Source organism: Citrus sinensis, chromosome 7 (genome assembly GCF_022201045.2).
Source record: "Citrus sinensis cultivar Valencia sweet orange chromosome 7, DVS_A1.0, whole genome shotgun sequence".
Lineage (NCBI taxonomy): Eukaryota > Viridiplantae > Streptophyta > Magnoliopsida > Sapindales > Rutaceae > Citrus > Citrus sinensis.
In genome coordinates this window covers 23012857-23023580 of record NC_068562.1, presented here as the reverse complement: position 1 = coordinate 23023580, position 10724 = coordinate 23012857, and the positions used below count along the sequence as shown (strand labels likewise).

The 10724-nt window shown below is 29.8% G+C and overlaps 1 protein-coding gene across 1 annotated transcript; it reads right to left on the bottom strand.

Moving 5' to 3' along the window:
• Positions 1–317: 317 nt before the first annotated feature.
• On the bottom strand, positions 318–2555 carry LOC102609000 (gibberellin 20 oxidase 1-B). The gene is made up of 3 exons (XM_052444145.1): positions 2014–2555; positions 1327–1648; positions 318–597 (listed from the first exon to the last, which is right to left on the bottom strand). The coding sequence occupies exons 1-3, from the start codon at positions 2547–2549 to the stop codon at positions 331–333; spliced, it is 1125 nt and encodes a 374-aa protein (XP_052300105.1). The 5' UTR covers positions 2550–2555; the 3' UTR covers positions 318–330.
• Between the last annotated feature and the right edge of the window lie 8169 nt (positions 2556–10724).

Below are 10724 nucleotides of genomic sequence, written 5' to 3'. Positions count from 1 at the left end.
TACATGAAAGAAATTAATCTTTACCAATCATAAAAGTTAGTAAATATCTTGAAAATAAAAATTTATATAGAAAGCATGAGGCAGAGATTTTGTTTTATAAGAAAGATAAAAAAATAAATTTAAAAAAGAATGAAATTGAGATTTTAGTTTACAAAATGTGAGAGTATGCAGTCGTGAGTAGAGAGAGATCAGAAAAGGATAACTTTGAGATTTTAAAATTTTAAAATTTTTAATAATAAATTTATTGAATTGGAGATGAATTTGGTAGCTTCAAAGACTAGAAAATACATAGACTTATTCTCAAGAGTAATCCCACTTATTATAAAGGACTTAGAGGTCTTTGGAAGACGAGAGCCAGCTGATAAAGCTTGGGAGTGTAGCCGCATCAGCTCTGTAGAGTTTTTGAGTGAAGCCCAACAATTGTGACCATGTGAAATCTGGATATAGTCTTGTCCCTTCTCTGCAAATAAGATCTTGTGGGGGTCTCACCACGTTGTCTGCTTTTGGGTTCACAAAGAAAGCCAATGACCTTCTCTCTCTTTCCCCATTCACCACTGCTCTATGCAGGCAGCTCTTGTATAACCCATTAGATAAGGCCTATATCAAACAAATGAAACAATTAAACAAACAAACAAATGAACGACCAAATATATCTGCTGTCATTATGTTTCCAAATTGTTACAAAAAAAGCTGTCACATCCTACATCATATTTGCAACATATAAAGGTCTCAGTGTTTCACTATTATATATGTATAAGAACAACATTTTAAGAAATTTTTTTCATAGATTGTTAATGCTGTATTATAAAACTAGGTAGAAACTACTTTTATCAAGAAAAATAAATTAATTATATGCTAGCAATCATTTAACTGTACTGAGTATATATGGCAGCATATGGTCATTTACTCATATAACATCGTACATTTTTAGAGTACATACAAATTTAAATAGTCTAAATTCAGTCGTGTGTGCCGAACAACCGTCTTTTATTACAATTGTCAAAATTTTTGGTCAATATTCACAAGTTTTTTTTTTTTTTTTGGGTATACTTTTCAACTATTTGGTTAAACTAAAAATCAATTCCTTAACAGAAGATGTAACAAAAAATTTGTAGGCTATAAATGAACAAAAAAAAGTTTTTATCGTAATAACATACAATGATTTTGAGATAATCTAATTCAGGCACACAAAGTTACGTGATTTATAAAATTATACAATAACATGGTGATCATAACTCTAACAATATTCAACTTTTTCGTTAAAAAAATAAGGAAGAAATGAAGAAAAGTTAAGACACATAAATCACTAAAATATTCAAAAATTACCACGAAAGTATCACCAATATTAATGACTAGGGCATCTGATCGAGGTCGGATAGTTTGCCACTTATTATTTGAAAAAACTTCAAGGCCTTCAACTTGTTCTTGATGAAGAATAGTTAAAGAATTTGGGTCATAATGAGGGCCAGTGCCAAGAGTGAGTGCTGAGTTCTTGCAAGGAGGATAAAAGTTGAATCTCACAATTGAGTATCCGTCTTCAAAAAATTTCTTATAATGCTTTCGATCAACCCCCAAGCTCATTGCCAATAGCTCAAAAAGAACTCCCGATAGCTTCCACATTGCTTGGCAGTATTTTTGATAAATCCACCTGCAATATATTTTTGAAGAAATGAAAATTGTGAGTACTAGTTGGTTGAACTGATAATTAAGATCTCTTGAAATGATACATGAAGCCTCCATTCTTATTTGAATCCTACTCATATTAATGCGATAGTTAATACTATTAAATATGTTTTTATTTTGATAAGAATAATAAATTTCGATCCAGTGTTGATCTCAGTTGTGGTGTCTTATAAAAAAAATTACTAATCAGAACATGTAGAAAGATCACCATTGTGTCCAAATCATTAACAGTAATAATAAAAGTGGATAAGGATTAACGTAGTTGAGAATTCGCATTTCACTCATTTACACCTTAAAAAGAGAAAAACCGAATAAATGAACAAAACTTACCTTTTCCTCTCAAAATCTTGACCAAAAACAGATTTGAAGTAGTCAACAAAAAGGGGCTCAGCATCCTTTTCATGGTAATTAAAAGTAAATGTTTCCTTCCATGGCAAATTTGTAGTAAAACGCCCAGCATGAGCACCAGCATACCCCTTTGCCAAACCAGTCTTTATCGGAATGCTGAGCTTTCGCTCAAGAGGAAGCTTGAAAATGGAGTCGGTTTCTTCAATAGCTGCTTTAAGAAGACTTGCATCAACACCGTGGTTGATTACTTGGAAGAATCCATGATTCACACAAGCTCCTCGGACGAGATCGATTGCTTCAGCAGTTGCTCTTTCATCACCACTTAAGAATCCATGTAAGTCTATCAATGGCTCTCTGAGCTCTTCCTGAGCTAACTCCAAGTTTGGCCAAATGAACTCAGTTGGCAAGTTGGCTTGTTTTTGCAACTTGTGATAGTCAAAAACAATACTCCCATTTTTTTGGGTCTGCTCCATCGATGGTTGCGGAAGAACGACTGATGAATCTTTATTGGAGTTCATTATAAGAGGCAATGGAAAGAAAATGGAACAAAACAACCTATAAATAGAACACAAACAAAGATGGCTAAGCTGTTATAAGTTTTTGTGATAAGCACGACAAGAAGATAATAGAAATGAATAAGATTAGATACCATCTATACATATTTATATGAGGATAGTAGAAATGATTAAGATTGGATACCATATTTATATATATATGTATGAGGATAATAGAAATGATTAAGATTAATACCTTTTATACTTCTTTATAGATATATAAGGCAAATAGATTCTGAAAGAAAATATATATAGAAGATAATAGAAATGAATAAGATTAGATATATAAGACAATTTTATTTGGAAAGAAAATTAAATAAGAGTGAGAAGAGAAAGGCCAACGCCGTCCTTAATTGGAAGCAAAGGTTGGAAGATTTTTCAAATGAGAGCCAACAACCGAGACGAGTGGACGCCCTTGAATCTTTTATAGTGTCTCAAATGGTTTTGCTTGTACCAGTCTCTATCATTTGTTGTTACTACCTTTTGTCTGAACTAGTGATATACTTACAATGTTTGGTTAAAAATTAAATTGGCATTGAAAAATTATCTCGTCAATGATAATATAAATTTTTAACTATTACCTAACATACGGTGGTCATCTAGAATGGCTCTTTAATGTGTAAATGAAATGTCAACTGATAAAAAATGACAAAAATGAAAAAAAAATGGCAAATTACCTCAAGCGCCACATCTTTTGGGTAAGAACTTGTGCAAAGATAGGAACAACAATAGATGTTGATGGCAATGCCTATTTTGGAAGTCGGCAGTATTTGAAATCCCTTTTGGCAGATGATATTTGTATGGCTGAACAGATTCAACGATCGGATTCCAAAGATACTAAACTTGACTTCCACAAATTTTGATGATCAATAGACTTTCTATAATAATAATTAAATAAAATAATCCCTTACTAAATATTGATAAGATTCAACAAAAAGATTTGGAAGAAAAAAAGAAATCTGCTGGAAATCAGTTTGATATTTATCTTGCTATATGCACAGCCTTGACCAAAGGCTTAACTAGTGCAAGACTTGTCCACAACGGCTGAGATTATTTTTAGGCCAGATTCTCTCTTTTTAATCATATGTTATTTTCAACAGGAAACTCACCTATTGTTTAGGCTAAATAGCATAGAACATGATTTCTAGATTGACTCCTCTTTATGTATAAATTCATCACTGTAATGTAAAATAGATTAAGCAAGAATTATACTTTAGTTAACTCTTCGGTTTGCATCAAATATTTCATTAAATATTATAAAATTTTTAAATATACAATATAATCCATGCTACGACCTATATGATTATTTACTAAAGTATAATACATTACACTTAAAGATAATTTATTACTCTACAATCCAATACAATGCAGAACAATACACCGAATACACCCTCAATGGTTTAATTTAAAGGGTCATGTTTAAAGTAATGACAAACGCTTCCCTTGTGGACCTGCGGTTTGAAACTGTAGATATCTTTTATTAATTTATATTTTTACTAGTTAAGATTATTTCATATATTTGTCAGACAAATTTTTAAATTGTAATCATTATCTCACATTATCAATTTTCTACCTGTAGTAATTTTAAAAAATTGCATCTATAAATATGGAAAATAAGCGCATAAATATTGGGGATATTTTTATGATTCTCTATAAGTATTGTTGATATTATGGATTAATTAGTTAGTACCATGTGACGATGTCTCTCGCTATAAGAACAATGCAGTTACCCACTGAATCATTATTCATATGTTTGTAGCAATGCATATACATTTCTTTCCATTTTATTGGTACCAAGTTATACCTATAATTATTAGATATGTTTAATTATACAACTCAATATTTCAATTACGCCAATTATAGTAGTCACAATGTTATCAAATTTGGATGGCATTTGTTTTTTATTTGAAATATGAATTGATCTAAATAAGTTTAAATTATGAATAGAGAAAAATATTTGAATCTGAATGACATGTTTTTTTTTCTTTTTCTTTTCTCTGAATCGATAAAAGTAAGTATTAAACTTTTTTTAAACTTAAAAAAAATTAAAAATCAGTATTTTAAAATTTGTGCCCCTTACAAATTATAAATGTTAAACAAATAACAAAATCTTAGAGAACATAAATAAGATAATATATTATATATAACAAAATCATGTTCAATTGATACAATCACTTAATGTTAGTATATATTAATCAATTTTATTGTTGTTTATGATGTTTTACATGAAAAATATTCATTAAAAATTATAAAGTAAAATAATGTTAACTTGAAGAAGATTGAAAGATAAGAATAATAACAGTCTACCATTATATTATCATAAGTTATAGAGATGGGTAATTATTGTGTAAATTTTATTGTACTCTCAAGTGCATAATCTATTGTAGTATAGATTAATGGTGATAAGTGTCTTTCCAATTAGGAAGTAGATTTAATTATGTGTAAGATTAATTTTTCAAGTTTATATGTAAGTTGGATGTGATTTCTTAGTAGTACTGAGATTTAAATTAAAAAAAGATGGCAAGAATAAATTAAGGATGAAACAATTCAAATGAAACATTTGATTTTCTGGATTCTTACTTAACATTTCACCATAGGCTTAATATTCATTTTTAGTTCGAATTAATTTATGAGAGAGTATTTCCACTTCTTATAGTCCTCATTCTAGTAAATATGGTATAAATCACTCATTGTATTAGAGGAAAATAATCTTCTACTGAATGTGGTATTAAGTACACATTGTGCCAGGTGATAATAATCCTATTGTTGACAATGTAGTAAGACTATTCACTAAATAACTTAGATTCATTCTCTGTCAACACGGAGTCAAGATGAGCCACTAATAGTAGAGAAGTGTTTCTTACTAATAAATATAATGTAAAGTACTCATCATGCCAAACAGTAATAATCTTGCACTAGGGAGCCGGTATGTCGTGCAAAATCTAGATAAGGTTATTACAATTTGTCAACGATGAGTCAAAACAATTAACATAAATCAAAGAGAAAGTTAATAAACTTACCAAATTAAGCCTATGGACCATGTTGAAGCTTCACTTTCAACCCAATATTGAAATTACATTGGCCACCCATAATTGAACTAGGGGCCAAAATGATAATTTTATTAAAAATACTTGGAAAATACAGGATAGAGTAAGAATTACACAAAATGAACCTCAAATTAAATTAGTCACTCATAATAAACAAGGGGAAATCCCCTATTTATAGATATAATGGGTAAATCATGACCATCGAACAAAAACAATTTAGATGGTCAGGATTGCACTACATGGCAAGCTCTGATTAGTTGGAACACGTCATCAAAGTTGTGATTTAGTGAATTGCATATATCATACACGCATTTTTGTTCCAATAACATGTTGTGGCATATTGGTCAATGCCACGTCAGCATTTCAATCCAATAAGTAATTGCCATGTATTAGTCAATTCCACGTCATCGGCCAATGCCATACCAGCTAAGTGCCCACCAAAATCCTAAAATTACAATTTTATGTTTTATGCCCTTCCTGAGATTTTCAATTATTTTGAGCTAAAAAATGCTATCTTTTTTTCTGTTGGATTTTTCGTTAATTGCTAAATGATCATAATACCCTTGAAATACATAGAATACTCAAATAATAACAAAAAATGCACAATCAAATTTTAAAGGACTTAAATACATAAAAGCAAAAATGTTAGTGAGACTTGGAGTGCAAAATGATGATTTTATCCTTTATAGATAGATATTCTTGATAAGTGCTTATTTTTCATATATTTTGCTATTAATTTCTCCATGTTTTTTCTTGTTTTGGTCTTAAATATTCTAGTTATTTTAGTTAATTTTTAATTTAGTAAATTATATTTTTATTGTGCTAATTTTTATCTTAATTTTTTTATTCTATTATTTTAGGTATTTTCTAGGATTAAAGAGAAATTAAATCGGAGCATTCATAAAAGAAATCTGATTGAGAGAATTAGAATAGGAAAAGAATTAAAGATTGGGAGACAAAAGTGCACAAGAGATCAAGAATTGGAGAAATAAAGAATATTTTCCAATTAAAGTTGCACGGGCCAAGCAAAATTAATTTTGCACATGGAGCTAAAATTGGAAAATGGAAGTAAAAAGGGAAGCCAAGCCAATTACAAGCGAAGCCATCGCATGGAGCTAAAATTGGAAAAAGGAGATTGCCATCAAGCACGTGAGAGGAAGAAAAGAAAAAAAAAAAAAAACCTTTTGGCCTTAAGCATGGCCAATCAAAAGTGTTTGTGAATGAAGACGAAAAAGGAAGCAAATATTTTGCATGACAATTTAAATGGCAAGCACTTTATGAAAGTGGCGGTTTTGGCTTGGATTTAATTCTTTCCATGCAAGGATTTTAAAGCCACAATTGAAGCATTATATAAGGGCCAAGCGGAAGCAACACAGGGGGGGGGGATTTTTTATTCGGCGGCCACGCATACAAAAGAATTTGCTGCCGCAAAGGAGAATAAAAAAATAGAGGAGGTAGCCGTTTGAATTAATCTCTATGTCTGGTTTTATTAACTTTTTTATTCCCAATTTAATTATGTTAGGCTAGATTTTCTATTTGGTTGAGGGTGAATTCAAAACCCTAAACATGCTATGCAATTAAATTTAAATTCTATCATTCAATTTATTTAATTGAGATTGTTTATATTCTTCTATAATTAATGTTTATGATTTTATTCTCGTCTTGTTTAAGTGGCCAATTAGATAGGATTTGAATAAATTCTATTGTTAGATTAAAATTCTTGATCCGTAATTGTCTTGAGATTTTAATCATAAGTAGCAGGTTGGAACCAATGATTTCAATTGGAGAATATAACCTAGGTTAAATAATCCGAGCTTATGCGTTCATTGCCTATATCAATCTAATATCTTTCTATGTTTAATGCTTCCATTATCTTAAATTTAAAGAGCTTGTTTTAAATTATTTAATGGTTAGAGATTAGGTGAAGAGCTTGTTTCGCCTAACGACACACTAAGGAAAGATTGAGACTAACATAGTTTATTGTTGCCTATAGTTGATAGTTTCAATATAAATTGATGATAGAATTGATATATTATGCGCATGTTTGGTGGTGGTGAATGATCTTTTAACCAAAGTTTTCCATAATTATTATTTCTTTCTCCTTTAATTAGAGTTTTTATTAAATTTTTGTTTTCATAGTTTAATTTCTTTATTTCTTTCTATTTAGTTAAAAATTCAAAAACTCCCCTTTTATTTATAATTGGCATTTTCTTTAGTTAGATTAATTTATATTAATTATTTCTATTATTATTTTATTTTAAGTCTTGCTTGAGAGTTGATAATAAATATAACTAGCATAGTCTTTGTGGGATCGATCCTTACTCGTTCTGTACTAATTATTTATACTAGTAGCAAGGCTTTAAATTTGGTGCACCCTAACGATACTACCAATTCTCTAGCACTCAACACACCTTCCAATCAGCTTATTATTTGTTTATAGTAAACTAAGCGATAATATCCAGCAAAAGTCAAATTGAAATATTTTTTTAAAGGCAATTGTGTTTACTTCTTCAATCAGATTAATGACAATAATCAAATAAAAGTATAAGTGCTAATTATCTCAGCTTTGAAAAGTCACTCCCACATTAACCATTCACATAAATTAGTCAAGTCAATTCATACAAAATGATTAATTATAAAAGCTACATTAATTAAGTCACTTTTAAGAATGGCATGCCAAACTCCAAAACCTCACGAGTAAGAATGACACTTTCAAAAGAAAATAAAGAAATAAAAATAGTCATTCTAAGAAATGATAAATTGAGAGAAAATACTAAAAAAATAGTATATGAAAGAATAATGTTCATAGTTTTAAAAAAATTATGATCTCATGAATTGTTTGTCAAACCAATAATATTATTGGTTGGAGCTTCAGCATTGCCTCACTCTTATTTAAGTGGGCAACAGTATTAGTAAGTCGGCTTTCTCTTGAGAACTACACTCCGCAAGCATACGTTTTTCCTTCTTTGAAAGGACAATGACATGGACATGGTTGCGGTCTGCCTGTATTTATTTTCTTTGCAATGTACACTTAGTTGGGACCTACATGACAGTCTTTGTGCGAAAATATGACAATTAGGAATTATAATTCTGAAGCTGAGGAGAATATACATTACCGTTTTAAATTTTTTGTTGGAATCACACATGCAAGTGGTGATTAATATTAACGTTTAGAGATCACACAAGTAATGAAGTATAAGAACCTCTCAATAGTTTAGTGGTAAATTAAATTCCGTTCCGCAAGTACTTTAGGGTTCCAATCCTCCTGTGTATGTTGTGGATGTTGAATTTTTCATATTTTTATAAATATATGCGGTCCTAGATATCCGAATTACGCCAATTACAAAGCGGATTTAAGAGATTCTATTTGATTTTTTATTGTAGAGAGATGATGGCATAATTTATATACATATTTTATCCTTTATTGTATATTTGCTAGTTAATTTTATTTGTTATTTTTAATTAATTGAATTGTTTTATTGAATAGGAAATTAATTGGAGATTGGAAATAAAAAGTGCAAAAAGAATAATAATTTGGGGAAATATTAGTTGAAGCTGTGATAGAGTTAAGAGCCAAGAGCAATTTGCATTGAAAAAGAATTTCAATTCTCCAATTGAGTTGCACGTTCATAGCATTGCAAAAGGGGAAAGCAATTTAAATGGGGCCCACACTTGACTTTCAAAAGTGGAATTAATGGCTGGCGTTATTATGGAAGCTTTGTTTCATAATTGGAAAAGGATTTTAATTAGTAGACAAAGAGGATTCGGTGGCTAAGCATTATAAAAGAGAGTTTTGGCTTTTGAATGAGGGTGGCCGCCAGAGGAGGAGAAAAAGGTTGGAAGAGACCAGTTGCAGCAGCAATATTTCGGCTTCCCATGGCTGATTTTATTTTTTTTGTTGCTCCCAATTTAAGTATGTCCAGCTAATTTTCTTATACTGAGGTTAAAGATGAAACCCTATTCAATGAAATAATTATTTTATTTATTTATTTAATTCCCATATATGTTCTTTAATGATTATGGTTTTTATTTCACATGATTAATTGAATGTTAATAAAATCTTTTCATCAATTCTGTCATGCATTATTGATTGTTAAGATTAATATTCGATTAATTCTATGCTTGGATCTATAAAGTTTATACATGATTATCTTTGATTTTATGTCTTTCATTAAATTGTTTACATGGAGTGCTTAGGAAACTTTGACTCTTTGTTATTCAATATGTTTACATGAGATTCTTAGATGTCATATTATTAAGCAGAAAAAGAACCTACATTAGATTTAATTACTTGGGCTTAATTGTTATATCCATGAGATGACATAGATTGATTTCGAGTTGTCACTCTAAAATTGAGGATTAATTAATAATTAGATAATTACTAGTTGAATAGTGGTGGATTCTGAAACCTTGGTAATTCTTATCTTATTGAATTCTCCTTTATTTTAATTGCTTCCTTAGTTTAATTGGTTTAATTTTCTTAAAAACTCAATTTGCTCAACTAGGTTAGAATTAATATTAATTTTAGATTTAAATTAGACTTTTTAATTTATAACAATCCCTATGGGATCGACCTCGTTACCACTATTCTATTTCTAGATTCGTGCGCTTGCGAGTATATTAAAATTTTCACAACAAGTTTTTGGCGCCGTTGCCGGGGATTGTGCTAGAAAGTCAAGTTTAATCTAGGTTAATTTGATTTTTCCACTAGTTATAATTTAGGTTGTCTTTTATTTTATTTATTCAATTTTTATTTTTATTTTATTTTATTTTATTTTGAATTCATTCTTTAGTTGTTTAATTTCTTTTTTTTTAATTTCGTTTATTCTCATTATTGTTGGTTTATTTTATTTTATTTTCTTTCCTTGTCTGGTTAGTTTATGAGTGTTTGGGAACGTGATTCAACAAATCGTTTGGTTAAAAAAGAGTCGAAAATTGATAGTAGTCAAGCTAGTTCTTTAGAAGTGATGGATGACCCAAATAGATTATTGCCAATACTTCCACCAGTGCAAGCAGAGAAAACCTTTAGAGAATACTTTTCACCACTTGCAGCCAACCAACCATCTTGTATTGTGTTGCCACAAACTACAGC